The 24,880-nt window shown below is 29.4% G+C and overlaps 2 protein-coding genes across 3 annotated transcripts in view; one reads left to right on the top strand and one right to left on the bottom strand.

The window, feature by feature from the left end:
• The first annotated feature begins 3,527 nt into the window (after positions 1–3,527).
• Positions 3,528–8,797, top strand: LOC129980645 (uncharacterized). The gene is made up of 4 exons (XM_056091025.1): positions 3,528–3,782; positions 4,710–7,197; positions 7,876–8,021; positions 8,792–8,797. Exons 1-4 carry the CDS (start codon positions 3,528–3,530, stop codon positions 8,795–8,797), a joined length of 2,895 nt encoding a protein of 964 aa, XP_055947000.1.
• Positions 8,798–18,980: 10,183 nt separating this feature from the next.
• LOC129981237 (synaptotagmin-15-like) overlaps positions 18,981–24,880 on the bottom strand; it is a 358,403-nt gene continuing 352,503 nt past the window's right edge. For both annotated transcript variants that reach the window (XM_056091995.1, XM_056091996.1), the window contains exons 8-9: positions 23,591–23,773; positions 18,981–19,861 (exon numbers count right to left, since the gene is read on the bottom strand). In XM_056091995.1, the coding sequence (XP_055947970.1) occupies positions 19,734–19,861; positions 23,591–23,773 (311 nt within the window). In that variant the 3' untranslated portion in view covers positions 18,981–19,733. The remainder of the gene's footprint in view (positions 19,862–23,590; positions 23,774–24,880) is intronic.

Here is a 24,880-nt window from a genome sequence, read left to right as displayed (position 1 = left end):
GTAATTTTGATAACTTTTTAAAAAAGTTAAAATAAAATACCAAGATTTATCAATCCTCCACATTGTATCGATTTTCCTGCTTTTAATTAAAACGAATGTTGTATTTTCTGATATATTCTCCTGAACTTGCGCAGTTATTTTATAAAAGTATTTTGGAATGTACTAATCATTTTAATGTAATGACACTTTGGCTCGGATTCAAAGTCAGCACTACAAATGTATCCATTGTGGTTCAGACTGACGAGGTCATTTGTTGAGCAGGAGGAAACCGATATATTAGGAACAATATATTATAGAAGGTTTGTAATAAGTATGATTGTGTTGAATGCAGTATCTGTCCCCCCCCCCCCCCCGTATCTCTTTATTATTACAGTTTCAATAAAATATCATGAAGGAGAAAATCGTAACAAAATTTAGTAAACTACGATTCAAGTTCTAACTTATTAAAATAGACTAGTCTCATATCTCCTTTAGCCTTCCGTCGATTCGTCAGAGCCATGTTTTACCTTTTACGATATTTATATTTATGTCTGATGAATGCAGTGAGCCAAGAGATAATGTTTTAACTTCAAAAGGAACTATTTTATTTAGGCATCAGAGATGCATGACTGCAAGTACATTTCACGGAGAGGGGAAGAAAAAAAAAAGATTAGAGCGTGATATATTACATAATTTCAAAGACAGGAGAACTCTGGATAGCCCTCTGCTGGTGCAGAATTATGCTTGAGTCAATGAGATTTGACGTAGCTGGGTTCAAGTTTACATCTCAAAAGTGAAATAAAATTGAAAATAATTCAAGCACGAACTAGTTGCCTTTTCTTAAATTTTATGTATGCTTTTTATTTCTTGTAATAACATTCTAAATAAGGTGCAGTAGAACCTATTAAATCTGTTACAATCCAAATGTTTGGGCAGTAAAAAAGATTTTTAAAAGAAGAATTTCAATTCATTTGTATTGAATTCAGATCCTTTAAGTTTCAATTTCGATTTCATTTTTTGGTGAATGGGAAGCTAATTTAGTTCAGATCACGTGATAAATTGAATTTCCTACAAGATAAAAAAGATGCAAAAAAGTTCTCTGAAAAGATATCTTCTCAATATTTATAACTCAAACACAGACTGCAGAACAGAATGATTCCTTTTTTTCTTTCAGTTTCAGTGATTAATCTTTTTTCTTTTATGTTTTCGATGCCCTCTGTTTTACCATTTCGCATCCCCTTGAAAAATCCCTCATTCTTCAGGTCAATTTTACCGTTGAAGTAAAAAAAGTTATTTTCCTTTTTATCTTGTAAAAGAAAGCTGAATTAGATGATTGAAAAAAAAATGAATGTAATCAAGTTTAAATATAGCATTTTGAATAGTGCAATTAGGGTAATTGACAAGATCATAAAATATGCTTTTATTTAATTAAAGATTCACCACAAAAAATTCTGTGAAATTTGTTCGCAAAATTTTTTTATTAATAGCTATTAATTAGTTGCTGGTTCACCAATTTCTTTATAGGTTATATTAAAAAAAAGTAAACTTTTTAATGTTTTTTTTAATTCTAAAAAGTATATAAATAATTTCTGAAATCAAAGAAAAACAAAAAGAACGATAGTATTGCAATATTGATAAATTTTTACAGAATATTAGGCTTTATTGAAAATTTTTATAGAATTTAATCTTAACCAATTAAAAAAGTTTTGCGCATTAAAATAAAATTTGCTGTTAAAATACCTTCATTAAAGATTATCGTCTGATTATTAACCTCAAAAAAATTAGCAGACGATAAGCCTATCATCGTCACTAATAAATAATACTTAGTGTTATTAATAAAAAGGTAATTTTATTTATCTTTATTTTGTTGTATAAATTTCCCAATTGTAAGGAAAACGATGAAAAAAAAGGCATATTATTTTAAGCATTAATTCTGAGTTTCTTAAAAATCATTTGAATGAAATCAGTTTAGGAGACATTACAATGACATGATTAATGTAACTGCGCATTAAACCTAATATTAAATCAAGACTTTATCTTGTGTTGTACAATTCTTTTTCAACTGTAAGCTATGTTTTGGATTCCAGAATTAAATTTATGGGCTCACTTTTTGAATAACTTCACAACAAGCGCAATACCGAATATAAAAATGAAAATTCATTTATAAACTTTATTGAAAAACTGTTGAAATAAATGGCGATACGACTACGACTGTAATATTGCTCCATTCCGGAAGTCAATTTCGAATAAAATACTCAACAACATTTTATTTCAATCTCAAGTGCATTCTTATGGAGATTTTTCTTCGTATTTTTGTAAAAATATTTTGAAACTTTCCGAATTCTATTCAATAAAAAAAGAAACCGCAAATGGTACGTATTTTCTGTAAAGCCAAAGTTCTTTTTTATATCGCTCTCACAGGAAATCAGGAAAGTCAGCACCATATTTTTCAAGAATAAAAAAAAAAAAAAAAATCAAGTAAAAACTTCTGTACCTTAAAAAAAACAGAAATATCTCAAGTGAAACATCTCAAACTTTTCTGAAATTTCTAGATACACATTGGTCAGCGGATTTCATTTGAGTAAATAGAAATCAATTTTATTTCGGAAAATATTGTAAGCATACCAGTTTTTCTATAAAAAAAATCCCCGAAAATAAAATACATTCTCGAAAATAAATTCATGCAGTTGTCCATTTTATTTTTAAATTTAAAATAAATCTTGGTGTTTTGTTTATCAAAATGGATGAAAAAAGCAATCCAAATAAAAAGAACTTGGAATAAAATATTCCAAAATAAAAAAATGTTCTTTCTCTTTTTGAACGAATTTTTTATCGCTGCGATTTTTTAAATTTTGATGTCCATTATTAATGACCTAAAAATATACTAAATAAATGTTATCATATTTTTTTCATTGTATGTATTTAATTTTAACTTACTACCACACAGACTAAAGTCAACTTTATATTGAGATAATAAGGTTAAAGATCGATTAGTCAAAAGCAGCGTTAACTGATGCTATTAATTTAATTTTTTTTATCAGTGTGATGACAATACATTGACAAAAAGCTATTTTTTTGAAGCAGGTGTAACACGTTCAGGCAAGTAAAATTTTATTTCGTTTTTAGATTTTCATAGAATAAAATAAATTAGTTTTCGAGTAATGCATGTTTGAATTTTTGATTCAAACATTGTTCAGTACTTTGCTACCAACGCGCCAAGTTGGCAAGCGCCCATTCTAGGGTTGCTCCTTTTTTGTAACTGCGCGGGGTCATGACCCGCCAGAACTGTAAAGAACTCGGAACGCGATGCTTACCTTTGGTAGTGGGGTGACTCCATGCCCCTTCTCAAAGAAATAAACCGCATTTTATAGAAGCATCGTTTTTATCCTTATAGCTACACCGCAATTCCTTAGTTAATTTCAATTAGTTACACCGCATGATTTAGTTATCAATCTCAATTGTGGAGCCATCATAGACCTCCACAACATTTTTGGTCCGTCGGAGCCTGAGCGCACTGGATTTCTATTTGATATCCATTCAAATTAGTTATGGCAAGTGATTTAGTTGTCTTGAATAGAAGAAAGGGGAGTATTAGAGGACAGTTGACAAAACTGCGAACATTCATTGAAAAAGGAGAACATTTAACTGAATCGACAGTGATTACCCAACTGGATATTCTTTCGAGAACAAGTACAAGATTTGAAGAACTGAGAAACGAATATTATAGGACTGTGTCGGACAATGACTTTGATCAAGTGGAATCCAATCTATCCGAACTCGAGGATGAAATTTTGAAAATAGAGGTAAGCCTCAAATCCATTTTACATGATCTCAAATCTACTTCTGTTTCTAATTCTACAAATGGTGCTATTATTAAAGAGTCCATAGATAAAGTTACGTCAATTAGATTACCGGAAATACCTCTTCCATTGTTTAACGGTAAAATAGAAGAATGGAATTCCTTTAAGCAACAATTCCTAAATTTAATAAATGATAATCCCAATTTAACTGAAAACCAAAAGTGCTACTATTTACGTTCATGTTTGAGAAACGATGCAAAATTGATAGAAACGTCTGAAGATACATATGATTCCCTTCTGAAAGCTTTAGTAGAAAGATTCGAAAATAAACGTGTAATTGTAGACACCCATATCAAAAATATAATTAATCAAGAAAAAATTGTTCATGAATCCGCGAAAGACTTACGCAATTTAATAGATTGTATTCTTAAAAATTTAAGAGCATTAAATGTTTTAAAATATGAACGTAATAAATTGTCAGATGCTATTTTAATAAATATAATTTTGCAAAAATTAGACCGCGAATCTCGAAAGCAGTTTGAACTTTCCTTAGTAAACAAGGAAGTTCCTGATTTTGATGATTTCATAGAATTTTTAGAAAGAAGATATCAAGTTTTAAATGCCATTGGGCACAATATTCCATACAAATCTAAATATTTGGATGTTAGTGAACAGAAAAATAAAGCACGAACTCTATTTGTTAAGCCATCGAATAATCCCAAGTATTGTATACTGTGTAGAAACGCTGATCATCCATTGCATAAATGCGATCAGTTTTTGCAATTCTCCCCGCAAAAGCGATATGAAACTGTTCGAGAAAAACATTTATGTTTAAATTGTTTCGGATCTCACAAAATCGCTCAATGTAAATCGAAACACACTTGTTTCACTTGCAAAGCAAAGCATCATACTCTATTACACCGGATGCAGGTGTCCACAGTAAGCGATGACTCATCCTCAATGAATTCAAGGCAGACTCCCTCAGATGCTGACCCCTGTTCGTCGTGCAACCCTTCCCCCCTGACTTCCTGTTTCGTTACGCAGAAGAAAAGAGTGATTCTAGCTACGGCTGTTGCTTATGTTTTGGATAGTTTCGGAACTGTCAGAAAGGGTAGGGCTTTATTAGATTCTGGAAGCATGTGTAATTTGATGACATCTGATTTCGCCAATGCACTTGGTTTAAAGAAAGAAAAAATAAATGTTCCAATATCAGGGATTTCCGATACTACTCTTAATGTGAAAAGAAAAAGTACCTCCACTATTTTGAACTCGGATGGTTCTTTTACTGCAACACTAGATTTCTTGGTCATTCCGAAAATCACAGATCTAATGCCATCCACATTTATTGATTTAGAAGGAATAAAAATTCCGCCTTACGTCCAGTTAGCAGATCCGGAATTCTTTTCCCCCCAAAAAGTGGATATATTAATAGGGGCAGAGATATTCTTTCGTATCTTAAAAGAAAATAGATTTGATATAAATAATTCCTTAATTTTGCAAGAAACTGTATTTGGACATATACTAAGTGGAACAATTCAAGGTAAACAGGAATCACATCATTGTGGTTTAATCTCTCAAATAGATAACTTAGATAATTTGTTAAAGAAATTTTGGGAAGTTGAAAATTTTTTAGATACACCTACATCTAAAAACAAAGAAGAATTAGAATGCGAAGAAAATTTCATGCAAACTTATCGTAGGGATGAGCAAGGTAAATATATTGTTAACCTTCCTCTTAAGAAGAATATGCAATTAGGCAATTCCATTCAAACTGCAAAACAAAGATTAGATAGTCTCTGGAAGCGATTAAATAATGATCCGAATTTTTCTAATCTTTATTGTAATTTTATGAAAGAATATGAGCAATTGGGTCATATGCAAAAATTAGATAGTATTGAGAATGTAAAATATGTCATGCCTCATCACGGCGTTTACAAGGCTGATAGTAGTACAACAAAGTTACGCGTAGTTTTCGATGCCTCAGCTGCATCTACTTCAGGTGTATCTTTGAATAACTGTTTGCTAAAAGGAGGTGTTGTTCAAGATGACTTGTTTTCAATCTTATTGAGATTCCGAAAGCACAAGGTTGCATTTACTGCTGATGTCAAGAAAATGTACAGACAGATTTGGGTTAATCCTGAGCAGTGTAATTTTCAATGCATTCTTTGGAAAACTAGGAGTTCTGAGGAACCTTCATTTTATAAGCTTCTTACAGTTACATACGGCACCAAATCTGCTCCCTACTTAGCTACGAGAGTGCTAAACCAATTAGCAATAGATGAGCAACACAAATTTCCTTTAGCATCTGCTGTAACCTTAAAAGATTTTTATGTTGATGATGTTCTCTCTGGTGCAGATGACGTTTCTACTGCAATAAAATTACAGCAAGAATTGATTTCTCTTCTAAAAGCTGGTGGCATGGATTTGCACAAATGGTGTGCAAACAATGAAATGCTTTTAGAATCTGTTCCATCTGAAGATCAAGGTTATCAGTTTGGTGATTCTGATAAAAATACAATTAAAACACTTGGCTTAAAATGGAACCCAAAAGAAGACTGCTTTGGTTTCAATATCACTCCATCAACTAGCATTCCCACAAAGCGAACTGTTTTGACTGATATAGCTAAACTTTTTGACCCACTTGGTCTTCTAGGACCAGTGACAGTAAAGGCAAAGATCTTCCTCCAGAGATTGTGGCTACGCAAAATTGAATGGGATCAAGTGTTGCCACATCAGGAAAAGCACGAATGGGAAATATTCAGATATTGTTTAGGGGATATTACAAAGATGCAGATTCCTCGTTGCATTCTAACTGACTCCATCAAGGAAGTTGAACTACATGGTTTTGCTGACGCATCGAAAGATGCTTATGGTGCAGTCATCTATCTTCGTTGTGTTACTATATTGAATCATGTGAAGGTTTCTCTACTATGCAGCAAATCTAAAGTTGCTCCTATTAAGGTGATGACAATACCCCGTCTTGAGCTATGTGCTGCTGAGCTTCTTGCTAAGCTCGCTTCTAAAACTGTGTCATCTCTTAACCTGAAAATAGATAAAATTTGCCTCTACTCAGATTCGACTATAGTGCTGGCCTGGATTAATACTTCATTGCATCTGCTTAAGGTGTTTGTGTCAAATAGAATTTCCCGCATCCAAGAGCTGACGAAAGAATTTTCCTGGCACCATGTAAAAACTTGTGAAAATCCTGCTGATATTATTTCCCGTTGTATGACTCCTCATCACCTTATGAACAATCATTTGTGGTGGAATGGTCCACAGTTTCTTCAACAAGTTACTGTTGAACTTAGTGATGAAAGTAACATTCCTACTGATGACGAATATTTTCATGAACTGAAAGGAGAGACTACTAAGACTTTAACTTTAAGTGTGGATGCTACATTTTTAGATTTACTTTTATGTATTACTAACAAATATTCTAAATTAATTCGTATTGTAAGTTTTCTTTGTAGGTTTTGTATCAATTTAAGAAATCCTAAGAATAGGTTGTATGGACCTCTTTCTGCAGTAGAATTACAAAGGGGTAAATCATTCTTGGTAAAATCTGTGCAAGAAATTGCATTTCAGAGTGATATAAATTTACTTCTTCATGGAAAACAACCCACAGGTAAGATTAAAAATCTAAATCCTTTTCTTGATGAAGATGGAATTTTGAGAGTAGGAGGTCGTATTCAACACAGCAGTGTAAATTTTGACCAGAGACATCCAGTTATCTTACCTAACAAAAGTAATTTAACAAAAATTATTGTTATGTATTTTCATTTGAAAAATTTGCATATTGGGCCACAAAATTTATTGTATTGTGTTCGTAGAGAATTCTGGCCCTTAAATGGAAGGAATGTTTGTAGAAAAATTGTCCACAGTTGTATTACCTGTTTCAAAGCAAAACCTTTGACTAATGAACAAATTATGGGCAATTTGCCAAAAGAACGTGTGAATGTAAATTCTCCTTTCAACTGTACAGGTATCGACTTCTGTGGACCGTTTTTCATAAAGTATAAAGGTCAAAGGAAAGGGTTATATCATAAAATTTATGTTTGTATATTTATCTGTATGGTTACTAAATGTATTCACTTAGATATTGTTTCTGATCTAACTTCTGTAGCATTCATTGCATGCCTCAAAAGGTTCTTTTCAAGACGAGGTAAATCGCAATTTATTTTTAGTGATAATGGTAAGAATTTTGTAAGTGGTAATTCTGAATTAAAGAGATTAGCTCTTATGGTAACTAAACATGATGAATATTTATCAAAATTTTTATCTGAAGAGGGCATTTAATGGAAATTTCTTCCACCCAGAGCACCTAACTTTGGTGGCTTATGGGAGGCAGGTGTCAAATCCTTCAAATACCATCTCAAACGTGTTGTTGGAGTTTCAAAGTTAACATATGAGGAATTTTTTACTATTCTGCATCAGATCGAAGGAATTTTGAATTCCCGTCCTATTACTCCTTTGTCTAGTGACATGGACGATCTGGAAATTCTGACACCTGGACATTTTCTCATTGGTAGGCCAATCACATCCATTGTTGAACCAAATTTAACAAACACGGAAAATAATAGATTGAATTTATGGCAAAGAACCTCAAAAATGGTACAAGTCATATGGAAAAGATGGCAAAATAATTATTTAAGTACTTTGCAACAAAGACATAAATGGATAATTAAGAACCAAAATTTAAAAATTGGTGACATGGTTTTGCTCAAAGAAGAAAATCTTCCATGTTGTAAATGGATTTTAGGTAGAATTGTAAATGTATTCTATGGTAAAGACAATGTAGTAAGAGTAGTAAATGTTAAAACTCATTCTGGTATATATAAACGATCCATTTCTAAAATTGCACTTTTGCCATTGGAAGTCTAATTTCACCTTACATAATTCATTTCTAAATGTGTACCTTGAAATCTGTAAGATTCTCTTTAATATTTGTAGCGAATATTATATCTAAAAACTTCAATATTCATTGTTATTTATCTTTATTTGTTCTTTTTCAGTGCTAGTACAACTATTTGTATTTCTTAAGAATTATTAATGTCATTTTGTTATTTTCATATATTTACTGCATTAATTGTCTCCCTCGTTTTTACAAAAAAATGTAATTGATGTAATTATTGAAATGTATATTTCAACGGGGGCGGCATGTTCAGTACTTTGCTACCAACGCGCCAAGTTGGCAAGCGCCCATTCTAGGGTTGCTCCTTTTTTGTAACTGCGCGGGGTCATGACCCGCCAGAACTGTAAAGAACTCGGAACGCGATGCTTACCGTTGGTAGTGGGGTGACTCCATGCCCCTTCTCAAAGAAATAAACCGCATTTTATAGAAGCATCGTTTTTATCCTTATAGCTACACCGCAATTCCTTAGTTAATTTCAATTAGTTACACCGCATGATTTAGTTATCAATCTCAATTGTGGAGCCATCATAGACCTCCACAACAAACATAAAGCAAAATCCCAGCTGGACCCCGCGAGATCATGTAATTGTAATCCATCAGTTATGAAGCAATATGATTATACGATTATGTCACGTGACTTCTATTAAATTCAATTGCTGCCGAAATGAAAATGTAGCGTTAAACTTAGTTTATATTTACGAAGTATGAGAAAATGAATTTATATTCATGAATCATTACTACATATCTCAACTCCATTCTGAATTTTATATGGTTTGGATTAATTTTACTAAACAAACAAAAAAGATGGAGATTTTTTCTTATTATTAACCACCAAATTCAATCAATTGTTAAATAATACGTTTTGTAAAGAATCATGAAACCGAAGTATAATTTAATTATTTAAATTTTTTTCTTGAAATTTAATATTATCATTATTCACTGAAATAGTTAATTAAATGAAATTAGCAGAAAGTGGCGAGCTTAATAATCATAATATATCATTAAAATAAGTTAGGGCAAAGTTATTTTTCCATAACTTTATACGATATATAATAACAAAAAAAAAAAAAAGAAAAGAAAAAAGGAGCGGCTAGAAAATTCAAGATAAAATCGTGCGAGAGAGATCATTCAAATAATTTCTAACATGACTAAAAATTGCCTTGTTATATTTTCATTATACGAATGTAATAATATAAAGATTTTAATAATTTTGGCTGAAACTTTAGTTTTATTTGAATTTAAGAGAGTTAGTTCATGTACCACACAACAAGCTAAAGATAACTACTCATTATCTAATTGCATACTTTTACATTCTAACTGATTCAAAGAAATCGTGAGATATTTAAAATATGGTATCAATTCTATAGGATTAGAATGACTTCGAGCAAATCAATGTATTCTACTGAAAAGTACTATTCATGAAAAATGTTTGATTTTTTGCATATCAGGTTAAAATATTACGACAGATGAACAACTTTTCAAGAAAAGGCACTTACCCTATTATATAGATCACAAAGACAATCATCTTGTTAAATTTAGGATAGCAGTTTATGTTCGATAAAAATATTTGTTGAATGCCTTTCCATTTAAGTAAAAAATTCATGAAGCAGTTGAAGAAAATGCAATATGAATCTATCAATGCTATTTCATAATATTAGAAAGAATATCAGAACTAACAATGTTAAAATCATCCAAAATTTTATGAAATAAATAGCCTCGTTGGTACTATGAAATGTACAAATTACCTAAATAATTGAAACTCAGAAAAAGAATTACATTGAAGAAAAATTCTCAAACATAATAGAGCCCCTATGATGACATATAAGAAAGGAAACTAAATGCAACTATAATATTTTTTAATTAAATATATTATAAAAACTTGTTTTCACACACCCACACGCAAAAATCTCGTATAAAATGTGGATTTTGGTCGTTTAAAAAGAACTGCTAAAATGACCTGGTCTTTCTTGAAAAATGCGGAATGGATTCCGAAATTAATGGCAGGTCAAGCATCATGCCATCATAAATTGTTCTGTCGCATATCTTAATTTTCTGATTGACGATGTACAGGAAGCTCATAAATTTTTAACAGATAAAGATTTGTTATAAATAATACAGAATAAGAGATAGGGAAAAACGACTTACAGTTTCAGCATTCAGATTCTTTAAAAAATTCATATTAATAGGCATGAACATAAGCATCAATCGTTTTTCAAGTAATGATATCAAGTATGTTCTCAGTTTTCCTCCTGACCGTGTTGAGCATTTGCGGAGTCACAGTAGCTATTTCTGTAATGATATGATTTTTTAATTTTTCAACCTTGGGAACCTCTGCACAGTAGTCTTGATTCTTCAGGTATTTTCAGAAAAAGAAAGCGAATGCTTTGAAACTGGAAGAACGTGGAGACTATAAAATAAATACCATTATCTGTATCATTATGCTGATCTGAGAATGTTTCATCAACGATATCACGCACACACCAGTTGATGCAAAATATGTAGAAGCTGTTTCAACCATTTTTAAATAGGAGTTCGGTTTAAAATACCCATAACCGGAAAGCGTACAACATTTTTTCACTGCATGGCGCCATTTTTTCTAAAACAAACAAGTTTCCTTATTGCCATTCGCAAAAATGAGAACAAATAAAATTCTTTGAAAAAAAAAAAAGATTGTACAGATATAAATAATTTCTGAATACTTTGTAAAATTATGTTTGAACCTTTAAATCGGTTTTAGCGTCCAAAATGAATTTTCGATGGAATCTGGTTTTGAACCTGAAATTGCTTTGGTACAGAATTAGAAAAACTTGTCACTAAGTCACTGTAGTCCATTGTCGAATCCAGCGAAGGAGTGCTACGAGTCTACAGCTTTCCCTCAGCTAAACTGAAATTCTATTTTTTTAAGTCAAACCACCTATTTGTTCTTTATTTTCTTTTTAAAAAAGAATGGCAATATCATTTTCTGACTTGGCAACTTCGAAAATTTCTGTCTTTTGTAATTACTCTTTTCGGGTTCATTATTTCATTATCGAAAACTATTATAATGTTTTTTATGATTACTATTGCCAGATGAGTTAAGTCTGTGATACAGATTTGTTAATCGTTTTATTTATTTTAACAAATCACCCTTCCTATCCAGAAGAAGGGTTGATTTAGCCTTACAGTATATTTAGTCGACTACTGAGGTACTTGCGTATCAAGTTTCACCAGAACGTCAAAACCTTTTGTATTAAAACAAACATTTCCAAGTTCTTTCATACAAGGGATATCTTTAAAAGATGTTTATAACCTTTAAAGATCGTCGACAGTACAAAAAGAAGTCTCTCCCTCTTTTTTACGAAAAGACACGAGGTACAAACGTAAAGGTTGTCAACAACCAGTTTTTTTTTTTTTTTACTTTGAGCGAAATAAAAGAAGATGTTTCACCAGATAAACTTACACAGTTGAAGTAACGCAAGTTTCAAGAAATGCAAGTTTTCAACAGCACATTTGCACGAGTAACAAATATGTTCGCTTCAGTTTGTAAATTTGAACTTCGAAGTTTTTTTTTTTTTAATCATTATATTTGTCATACCAGACTCAACTTATAATGTTATCATTCAAGCTAGTGTAATATTTTTCTGTGTAAGTTGCATTCCGTTACACCTGTTGAAAATTTTATCAGATGTATAATGGATCTTTTACTTAAAATCACTGGTTGTCCTTAACTTTTGTGATCATATGTTCTTCTGTAAAAATGATTTTTTTAATGTACGCTTGATCTAAACGATTTTGTAAAACGACTTTTGGGAATCTTATATATATATAAGAGGATCAGGTGACAACAAAATTAAACAAGCACTTATAATATTTGTTCAACAGATGATGGATACATTGTTCGTAAAAATTTTTTTGCTCAGACTAAAATTAATTTTGAACAGTGTCCAGGGCTTTGCTCTCTACATAAAAATAGGTGACATTTCAATGTTTTTTTAGAAAAACAAACATGTTCAAGTCACATGATGAAAAATCGAGACTATGTAGAGTTCATTCCGAGACTTCCCACCAAAAATAATTCAGTTTGTTTAGTGTATGAAGGGCCGTGCATTGTCATGGAGCAAAACCTCTTCAGAAGGTGTGGAAACCAGTTCTGAAGAGGGTTTGCTCCATGACAGAAGGTGTGGAAACCAGTTCTGTGTCAGTCAATGCACATTATTGCATCAGCCGATGCAATTTTCGAAATCTAATATCTTCTGCTACTAAGAACGAATAATATAACGTCTTCTCTAGTCGATAAAGTTTAAAACAGATGTAATGATAACTTATGAAAATATAATGGTAAATAAGATGTTGATTCTTATGAAATACTAACCAAGTGCTAACTGCACGATACTGTTAGTCGATAGCTAATGCCTATCCTATCGCTTCTTGAGATTATCTAAAATAAGTCCATTTTGCAATAGGGGTTGTTTTTATTATCTTTCGATCTAACTGTGCACATCGTTTTCTTCATACTGATACAAAAATATGTTTGCTTCATTTTTATTTGATCCGTTCTTACATATAAAATTTGTAACTAAATTCTCATTATGGCCATGGTACTTTTAAGTCAAATCAAACCAGATTTTTTATAGGAAAAAAAAAAAAAAAAAAACCCCTACAAATATTTTTGTGGTAAAGAATTCTCATCTTATCAAAGAATGGGAGCTTTGGACCAATCAGCGTGTACTCAGGTCTTCTGGATGGCAGGAAATGAAAACCTTATTAAATCTTCGGAATACTAGTCTGGTCTAACCCGGGGGGGGGGGTAAATTCTTTTGATTGTACATCAAATGTTGTTAATGCTACAGTTGTGATTTAGGGAAAGAGATGTCTGTTTTTTATTTTGGCAGTGATGAATTATTTTTGCTTGCTGAATAGCTTCAAATTCTAATGAAAAGGAAAACGGTATGAATTTTAATGAAATGATTTTATAATATCCCGCTATCATTTCAACAAATCATCTTTTTAAAGAATCTTCTATGTGCAATTGTACTCAGATTTTGGTTGCTTTCATAGGCAGAGAACTTTTCAGGAACTCTGCAATCTTTATTGTTAATAAATTATTTACTAAATGCACGATGCTTAGTCAATTATGGCTACAAACATTATTTTTTTTTATTTTTCTTTTCTCTTATTTGTTACATTTTTTTTCTTTCTGATTTATATTTTAACTTTGCAGTTATTTATTAGTTTCTATTATTTCGACTGTTAGGCAGAAAGACTGAGTGAAGGAGCCGGTTGCCGGTTTTGTCTTTTGAAGGGGGGTGGGGAAAGCAGTGATTTTTTTTTTGTTTTTTGCTTTTTTACTAGAAGGATTGCTTGGCAACGACTCATCTTTTCCTATTTTGCTTTAGTTTAGACAAAGTTTAAGTCTTATATAAAATTGCCTTTGCTTGATGGAATGCACAAAAATTTGTTGCAAAAATTGTTGAAAAAACACACAACACATTACACCTATCAGACATTTATTGTCTAACAATGCATAAAACATTCATATACATATGTATATTTTTTTGTACAACTTCTACAGATTATGTACGGCTACATTAAATATCATAGCTTGTGAAGTGCTGTGTCATTGCCCTTATCTAAAAGTGATCACAAATATGTTCAGCACGTTTCAATAAATATAAGACTACGATATTCAGCTTCAACATAAAAGCACTACTACACCGCATTTCACTTTAGAAAGTACAATACATATTTCGATATCAAATCTTTTAAGTTAGAAACGCATTACTCCAAAGCTGTGCACTTTCAAAATATCGTGATATCACAATGCATTACATCGGTTCTTTAAAAGTGTGCCTCCTTTTTTTACATTTTTGCACATCATACTAGAGGAAATGAATATATTTCATAGTTGGATTAACATCGTTTGTTAGCAATAACTAAAAAAAAAAAAAAAAAAAAAAAAAAAAAAAAGGGACTGATGAGATGTCATTTGCAATTTTTTTCTATCTAGATGACATGATGTTTATATGGTCAAGTCACAAATATGTACAGTGAATGTTTCTATACTCATACCAAGATAGACAGATCAACATTGTAATGCTTATACGAATGATGAAAAAAAAAAATTAAAAAACAATGTCATCGTCTGATACGCACAACTTATATTTTAATCTTAGAATAATTATATTTGAAATTATAAGCATTGCTTCGAAAATTTTTCTCTGGTTTCAATGTGAAATTAGACATTGCAATTGAGCATTTAGGTATTAAAATTATTTTACCAGAAACTGTACCCAGTGCTGCTTTACAGTTCTAATCGTCGTAGATAAAGAAATTCAATTATATAACTCATATAGAACAATCCCATAACGAACGCATATGAGATGACCTCTTAGACAAAAGCGCAACTTTTCATCGGCAACGAGCCTATTACCAACTTCCTACACCCGGCATCATTATTAATGTATCTCAAGGGAAGCGAGAACGTGCTTACTTACAAGGCAACTTCTCATCCCTAAGTCTGAAGTATCTCCCAAGAGATTTATTTTCCAAAAATGGAATTATCTTTCTTTTAAAAGTATTTTAAATTTAAAAAAAAAATGTTACAAAATTCATTCAACTTCATATGAAATTAACATTTCAGTGATTTAAGAGACGTCATGTGTTGCTATACGACATTCGTATAAGTATATATTCAGGAATTTACAACTTACACAAAAACAATCAAAACTCAGTACACGTTCTCTTTAAATAAACACTGGGTCTTATTTTTATTTTTACTTTGAATATCATGAAACCGCTTAAAAAATATCAACAGTCTCTCTAAATAAAGACGTTCTGTTAAAAGAATACTATTAATCATACCTGCATCATACGAAATAAAAAAATTGTAATGATGAAATGAAATTTATTTCAACAATTAAAATCATAGCGATATTTTTTCAAAGAAAAAGATATTCCCATTACAATATCTATTGCCAATACAAAAGATATATCAAAACGTATCAAATATTTTCTACTGTGTAAATAAGCAACTATAAACAAGGCTTAATTTCTTTTTGGAAAATAAAAAAATTCTTCAAATCTTTTTCTAAGGTTTTTTTTTCAGCATTCACTTAGGTTACATTTTGTATTTATTGGAAATAAATAAATAGATAAAAAAATCTAAATAAATAAAATAATTTCAATTATTTATTTCTTATTAAAACACAAAGTAATAAGTAGACATTCTTCAAATTTTTTTCTAACAAATATCGCGAAGCATAAGAAAAATTTTAGTGAAGGTTTCATGGCAATTGATTAAATAGTCAATTTTTATTAATTAAAGATTATATTTCATTTGTGAAAGTGCAGTATTGCGCCAAGAAACATCATACCGACACTCAAACTTTAATAAAAAGGAATTTAAAACTCAAAACAAGGAAAAAGGTTTATTTAAAGAATATTTATTTTTACCTTATTTTGATATTGGAGATTTTTTTAAAAAACTATTTTGATGTTTCTTGTAAAATTGATTCATAACATGACTGCTTGCTTTTAACTATGGATTGGATACTAACTGTGAATACTAAATGCTTTTAACTATGGATAAAGAATGGCTGCCAACACATTCCACGTTTTAAATACTTAAATTCTGATGCCTTTCACAGTATTTAGTTAAATAATATTCTGTATCGTTCTTAAAAAATATAAATAATTTGGAGAAAAAATAGAGATAAGTGATTTTTAAAAAAATCTTTTGGAATACTCTGAAGTTTGTTAGAAAGTTATAAGATTTCAAATTCATTTGTACAGTAGAATGACTCATTTTAATTAATAATAAGGTTGAAAATGATATTATATCAAGCTGTTGGATATTAATTTTTACTTTTTTACATATCTTTTAACCGTTTATTTAATATATTATAACTTTGCTTCAAATATTTGTTATGGTATAAGCGCTTAATATTTTGTAAAGAAATTTAAAATATTAAAAAAGGTTTAATCTAATAGCTAATTTTTATAATAAGTAAAGAGACTTGGGAATAATTATATACTGAAAAAGCTGGATATGTCAGCAAGTAAATAAAATAAAACCAGATATTTATCTACTTTTAGCTGAGCGATTGTAAATTTCATTATAAATTGTTAAACATATATTGAATAGTCAAATTTTATACTCCTGTAGCTGGAAGTATACAGATAACTGAATATAGGATTAGATATTCGTTTAAATCCAAGCCATGTCTGAATTCCAATTTTAAATAATTATAATTGGAAAGGACTTGAACTGAGTTTTGATTGCACTTCATTATAAAAGAAGGTAACTAATTTGCTGCAATTTCAATAGCACAAATGCTTCGATTTTGAAACAAACCATTCTATAATTTGCTATTTTAAATGTTGAGTATAGAAAAATCATTATTATAATAATATCCTCATAATTGCATCACAATTTTATAAAGATTCTTTACAACAAATATTTAAGGAAAAAAAAAAAACGTTTCTTAAATTCTTTTTATACAATGACGAGTCCAATGTAATGTTTTGCATTTAAATGCTACTAATGCCCTATCACTGCATCGCAATATATTGAATCACTAAAATGATTTTCCCAATAATTCTTTTAAAAAATGATGCCTCAATTCTTTTTATAGAATAATGAACCAATTTTTTTTTTGCATTTAAAGATTAATGATAATCTCATCATTGGCTTGAAATATATTGAATCACTATTATGATTTTTCCAGACAAATCTTGAAAAATTGATGCATGAATTCCTGCCATTAAATAGTAAGTCTAATCTAATCCTTTTGCATTTCAAAGCCACTCAGAATTTACTTCCATTGGAATTAATATTTTTGTCCCATGATATACATCAAATGTAAACACCGATGCTGTCATCTATTGCTTTTCTTATATTGTAAAGCAATTCGAGCTAGATGGCAAGATCGAAGGTTTTTTTACCACGTGATTTTGTTCCACTGCATGTGTACTTTAGATTTGTGAATCAAAAGACTACAGTATATTTGGCAACAAATAACTGCTTAGGTTGATTTCAGGCCAGTACTTACAACAATGAAGAATTTTTTTTATTGCTTGTTATGTAGAGTTTTATGAGATGAAAATTGCAATTGTCTATCAGAGATGGGACAGCATTTTTTAAATTGTATTTGTAGTGAATAAATAACATTTTTTTAATTATTTAGACTAAAAGGACGAATATCAAAACAAAAGAGCATTTCAAATTGACTTTTTTTCACAGAAAGACAAAGACATCTTATTATAATTCGATTACTATCTTTAGAAGCACTCTTTTGATCATACGAAATTACAATTTATCGAGTTTCATCATTAAATATTACAAAAATGATAATTATTAATTCCTTTTTGTGACTGATTTCCCAGATTACAGTATAAAATAATTTTTAATAGCCTAACTCTTAAGATTTTTATACATAATTCTTATTTACATAATTTTCTAAGGCTATTTCATTACAATAATGCATATAACTTCTTTACTGATTGAAATTTTGACAAGATTTAATTTTCCACAGACATTCATTTAAGAGAAGAGACATTTTCAGATTAAACTAGAATTAAAATCATTTTTACAATTAAATATTAATCTAAACAACAGTGAATTTATTAATAATTAATTAAAGTCAAATTATTTAATCAAAAGTAATGCATCCAATGAATCACAAAATAATTAAAATTTATGTGTAAGTAAATATTTTCTAAAAAGATTAAATATTCAAACTGTATTATGTATTTTTTTCACATTCAATGAATGCTAGATATTATTTCATGATTCAATTATTTAAAAAGGAATAAAAATAGAATACACAGAAACATATTTACATTCTCCAACTTAATGTGAAATGAATCCTTATGCAAAATTCAGAACAAAGTAAGGATATATACATTATCACCATATCAAATTTTAAAAACAATAATGATTTACAAAATGTCTTCAGTAATGAAAAGAAATTTATGCTTGAATTTATGCCTCTTAATTTCAAAATTTTGTTGCTCAGATTTTTCATACAAAGTGATTCGTATTATTTTTTTATTTTTGAAAATAGACATTGAAAGTTATAAATAATTTTGTATTTATATTAGAATAGAATTTAAAAATATTTTTAAAACTAAAAATTTGCCATCTGTTTATGCAAAATAATAAAATAATTATATTTAATTTGATAAAATTTGACACAAATGTTCTACAATCTTTTTTAGGTATAAATAGATAAGAATTTCAATGCAAAAAAAAAAAAAAAAAATTCTTTATGAAATTAATAATTACTTTGAATAACCTCTAAATAATAAAAATGGAAAAAAATTAAGTAATAACATAAAAGATTGCAATAATAGCAACCATTAATATTTTAGTAATAAATAATATCTTCATAAAATTAATAATATCTTTTGCTATTATAACCTACTAAATTAAATGCAGATGCAGACGACATTTTAAACAAGCAATATATACTCACAAGAAAACAATACCTCCTTTTTACTACTTTTTTATACATGTATCATAATTAACTAAAACTATTTTATTACTTTTTGAGTTCTCAGAAACAAACACATCAGTTCCCAATTATTTTCTATGATGTTTCTCTACATTTAATACAATTTCTAAATGGTTGGTATTATCTCAAATTACGAAAAACAAAATCTTTTAGTGTATTCAAAGGATTGTGTCTGTTCTATCAAAGAAGATATAACAGAAATTAAATGGAGACTTGTTGATGGATAGCACAGGAAATAATATCACCAAACTATTGTCAGTGATAACTCAAGTTAACAATAGGGTTAGGTACATGGTTATTATATTCAGCCTCGTCAAAATAGTCCTAAATGTTATTTTAATATAGGTGAAGTCACCTTACATATTTTAATGGATTTTAATTATAGTGAAACCTTATCTTTAAACTGAAGATATTTAATTCCACAAAATCCTTTCTCTTACTCTAAAACGCATAGAAGTAACTCCTCGATGTTGGGGTTTTATTTGCTCTCTAAGTATAGTTAATTTGAGTTATTACGGACCATAGAAGGGTTCATATGACAAAATTAAATCACAGTGTCAGTTTCTGCCAATGTCGTATCTGCTTATGGCCTGCAGAGATGGCTTCGTTCCAATGTTCCAACGGTTTCCCACGGACGAACATGTATGATCCAAAAACTACTCGTCCAATGATTTTATCTGGAAAAAATAAAGATTTATTAATGTATTTTTTAAATATATATGGAAAGGTTATGTTAATATTTATTTTATTTAAAATAATATTTTAAGGCAAAACAGAAAATAACTCATTGTTAGCTTTAACTTCGTACTTAAAAACATTTAACTTAAAAACATTTTCGCCCACTTTTTAAGACGCCATCTAGCGGCAGAAAAAATAACTAGTTGGCGCAATCATTAGAAACACGGTGATTTAAGAAGAAGCCAATATTAATCCTATTTAAAGGTTCAAATTATTATATTATTTAAATATTATTTTAAGGTAAAACGAAAAATAACTCATTGTTAGATTTAGCTTTGTACAGTCTTAAAAACATTTTCTGAACAAAACATTATAACTCACATTTCAAGGAGCCATCTGGCGGCGGGAAAAGTAACTAGTTAGCGCAATCATTAGAAACACGGTAATTAAAAAAAAAAAAAAAAAAGTCAATATTAATTCTATTTAAAGGTCCTAATTTCTTTTTTTTCCTTAAAAAATATATACTTATGCTTCGTGTTTTTTACGGAATAATCATCGCTTTCCATTATATAACTTGTTGGATCAAATTCACCATATAACTACCGGACAATACTTCCTTAACAATATTCTTGGAGACAGCCGTTAAAATAATCTAAAATAACAATATTCAAAGCTGTTAAATCTTCCAATTTTGATAACAGATTTATAATAGTTTTAAACGTTAAGGGGTTCATTATAAAATATTCGTCCGAAAAACTTCTCAGAAAATGAGCAGAACATATCATTTAAAAATCCCCTCATTAAATTAAGGCAATAATTTAATGCTGCTTGATATTTATCAAATTCATTATTCCTGTTTATAATTCCTGTTTATATTCCTGTATGATAATAAAAAGAAAACCTATCCTTTATTGTTGTTTTATAAAGGTTTCTCAAAACCTTTTATATTTATAAATAAGTTTAATATTCCTTATTTTCTCATTATGGCTGCATAAAATCTTAAAATATACAATAATACATAGATTATAAGAGCCTAAATTAATTGCTCGACCATTTTCTTCAGACTAATTATTAGAAAATGTCATTTTTATCGATGCTTTTAGTAATACCTAATGAAGTTAATTTCTTCATGGGAAGGATTAAATAGACTTCATTAACAGTTGATGCAATTTCCTAGCTTTGTATTAAGGAAACAGTGAACTCTCTAAGGCACTTTTGGGAATTATTCAATCAGAATTATGAAATTTTTTATGCACATATATTAAAATATAAATAAATTATTATATAAAAATATAATAATTTTTAAAAAATTTAAAAAATATATAAATTTTTAAAATTTTCCTGAATTACTTAATTTTTAATTTTTTTCTAATTACCCAATATAAACTTATTTGGAACAAAATTACGTATGATTTTGCAATTCCAATTAAATGCTAATTTTTTTAGAAATATTTTTAAAAACACTTACTGAATTTTCATAGGAATTTTATGTTTTTCTGAATTAAAATTGACTTTTAACGACCTACAAAATCTCGAAACATAAAATGCATACCCCATTTTCTTTCAATGTTTGATCGAAGTTTTTATTATGAATTTCATTTAATTTCTTCAAAAATTAAGACACCTGGAACATTTCAAAGTTATTTAAATCTAATCATAATATCATTTTGGGAAAAGTCATTAAGATGTCTTTTTTTCTTCTAAACTCTTCAAATATTTATTTTATTGAACAATGCATTTTATAACGCTATTATAGTTTAATATAAACATATATTTTGATAATGAAATGATAAAAATAAAATCGCACATTTTCATCCATTTTTCTTTATTTCAAAATCTACTGTCCCCTTAATTGTTTGCTTGTATGCTTCAAAGAAAATTGATGTTATTAACATTGCACGAAGCATGAAAACTGAGTTAACATAGCACACAATTTTAAACGATGTTTTACGTAAATTTAGCTATATTGTTTTTTTTCTTTATTATTATTATTTGCAATTGAAACCAGATGGTATTAAAATTCTGTAGATATAAAGTAGTAAATATTTAAAAGGTAAGCAAATGAAAAAACAAACAAAAAAAACAAAAAAACTTTTTTTAAAAGTAATATAAAATACAGTCCTCCACCCTTGATCTTATTTCGTCAATTTTTATTTCAAATGAAAGCCTATGATATCTATATAAATTACTTCTAACAGTGGAGAAAAGCAACTTAGATTTCAGTGGTTGACTTAGATTCAATCAACGTCCACAACCCTCTGTTTTCGAAAGAAGTTTCAGAAACAATTCTTCATTGCACATTTTTTGGGGTAATAAACCATCACAAAATTACCCAATTACAATCATCCGATTTCGAAAATTTCTGTTTGCTACGAAATAAAAATGTTCATATATGAAATCATCAGCATTTGAAAGCTAATGATTATAGATTCGTCAACAATAATAGCCATCAGCAGACGCTATCGCTGGTCGCCGAAGGCGTCTAGTTATTTACTAAAATGAATGCAGAAATTATTTTTAAGAAAAGAAAATGTCCTTAAAATCCTTAAAAATTTATATCAAATAGAAAGAATATAAAGAACAGCTCTAATTCGAAAATAACCAGTATTTAACTTGTTCGCACATAATCATACTATGAATAAATATATTTGAGACAGCCTTTTCACTACAGCGAGGCTATTAGACGTATTTACTTAAAAACTAGCAGCCTCTGATGGCCAGCCTACTCGAAAGGATTATTGTTATCTTAGTTATTGGATGTTTAATGTAGAATGTATTAAAAAAATTTACCTTAGTATTTGGTAGGATTGAAAAACATGAAACTAATTGAATCAATTTATCAAAAATTAAAAAATGTATATATGAAGAAAATGGAAGTGAAAATTCTAATAAGGTGTTAATAATTGGCAACAGCAATCAATTAAATGTTTCGACGATGTAATTACTAATATTTACTTCATTTTACAAATTTTGTTAATAATAATAATATCAAATTTTAATATTTACAAATTTTGTTATAGATTGTATAACAAATTGAATTAAAATATTATTAAAATCAAGGGGAAAATTGTACGGAAATTAAATTGACACAATTGAAAAGGGATTTTTTTTAGTTTTAAAAAAATACAAAGATTATTTTTCGAATATAATTCTTTTGGAAAATATGGACATCAGTTTTGAGTTGCCTTCCCTTCTGTAGATTTATAATGGTTGCAAGAATTCAACAAAGAGAGGGAAAAAACAACAACTGGAACTAGAGTTGTTAATTCCCTTTTCTTTTTTGCCTAAAATTGCATCCTCTACTTATCATGGATTCAAATAATTGCAGTATTTCTTAAGTGAAAAAAAATTTCGAAATGCATAAGAAGTCAAAAACAGAATTTCATTTTTTAAAAATTAAAAACCAATTATGTTCAACAAATTTAGAATTTTAAATTTATTCACGAGGTTGCAAAAAAAAAAAAAAAAAAAAAAAAAACCCTTCATTGACATTGAAGTTGATTACATTATTGACTCAAAATTAAAACATATTATAAAATTAATTATTTTAATTCAATATTAAATATGATATAACTTTTTCAAATTAAACAGATATGAGTAAATATTCAGAAATGCAAAAGAAACAAATAAACAAAAAGAGTAATCTGTATTTGTGTTGCTTATTTGCAAAAAAAAAAAAAAAAAAAAAAAAAAAAAAACAGTGATATAAGATTAAATTTTTGTTTTACCTTTATTGGGTCCGCCGGAGACTGTCACTTGCAGTAAGATGCTCGCAGAGTTTAAACACTTCTGAGGCAAACGGAAATGGAACGATTCATTGTATTTAGGGTCGGTCGATTTTTTGACGGGTACCGTCTTCTTCGATTTCATTTGTTTGTTCTCTATCATGAAGATCAGCTTTACAAAAGAATCTGGGAAAAGAAACAATATAAAAAAATGCAATTCATTACCAAAAAGGAGCCTATTTTTTTTTTTTTTTTTACAATGTCCAGTTTTTAAATTAGCTGAAAATCCTAAGCTAAAATCCTAATAATTTTTATCAAAATTATTAGGATTTACAATAGTTAGAAAATATCAATTAAAAAAAGCATACTGATGTGTAAAGCAACCTGATCTCTCCAGAAGTTTTTATAAACGTAGGCATATGAATTTTATATCGTTATTAGCCATCACGCCATCTATTATGCAGGCCGACAAGCATTTTAAAAGCTTCGCAAAAAGCGAATTAAAGTGATATATTCTTATAAGTCGTTCGTCAGTTTTATCACCAGAGATAAAAAGGAGACATTCTAATGAGTATCTGGGAGACCAAGCTTATCTCCGCAGATTTTCTTTTTGTAAAGTTGTATTTAAATCCTAGCTTATGGCTCGTTTTAAATCATAAGCGAAATCTAATTGAATTGCAAACACAGAATTTAACATGAGAAAAATGCATGGGAGCCCGAGACCCTAATCCGGACCCCCTAGTAACATAACCACTAGACAAAAGTGACCACCCCAGTCTGGAGACTGCTAACTGGCTTATGAAGCTACCACACAATACTCCTCCACCCGTGAGTCGGCGGAGAGACGAAAGATATTATCGTGCCAAGCGAATTTCGATGTCAGAAATTGATTGTAGATTTGATTCTCGGATGTGAGGGCATATGAACACTGTGAAATGCTGATTTCCTGAAATCTGGTGGTATAGCTTCATAAGCCAGTTAACAGCCTCCGGACTAGGATCATAATTTTTTTGTCTAGTGGTTATGTTACGCGGCTAAGGACCCTAACGTCGCAGGTTCTGTTCTCGGAATTGCAATCTCCACACAGTCACAGGTATTAAAGTCACGTTACAGAAAGAAAATAATTAAGCGATCTTTGAACTTTGGGAAATAACTGTCGATGTCGCTAGATAAAAGGAATTTTCGTAAAACTTTGGAAATCGTCATCCGGTCATATGACAGGTAAATTTTTCAACTGTATAAATCTACAGCCAGCCTCCTGTGGTGATTTTTTTTGAAAATAAGTTAATATTC

The sequence above is a fragment of the Argiope bruennichi genome, chromosome 8, assembly GCF_947563725.1.
Source record: "Argiope bruennichi chromosome 8, qqArgBrue1.1, whole genome shotgun sequence".
NCBI classification, from domain to species: Eukaryota; Metazoa; Arthropoda; class Arachnida; order Araneae; family Araneidae; genus Argiope; species Argiope bruennichi.
Note: the sequence above shows the minus strand (reverse complement) of the source record. Positions and strands in the feature narration are given on the sequence as shown.

Bases quoted from the DNA above. Each gene is read 5' to 3' on its own strand.
- LOC129980645 (XM_056091025.1), top strand. From the start codon at position 3,528: ATGGCAAGTGATTTAGTTGTCTTGAATAGAAGAAAGGGGAGTATTAGA. The intron at 3,783-4,709 runs GTAAGCCTCAAA...CACCGGATGCAG, and splicing joins ATGAAATTTTGAAAATAGAG to GTGTCCACAGTAAGCGATGA. The intron at 7,198-7,875 runs GTATTACTAACA...GTATTCACTTAG, and splicing joins ATTTTTAGATTTACTTTTAT to ATATTGTTTCTGATCTAACT.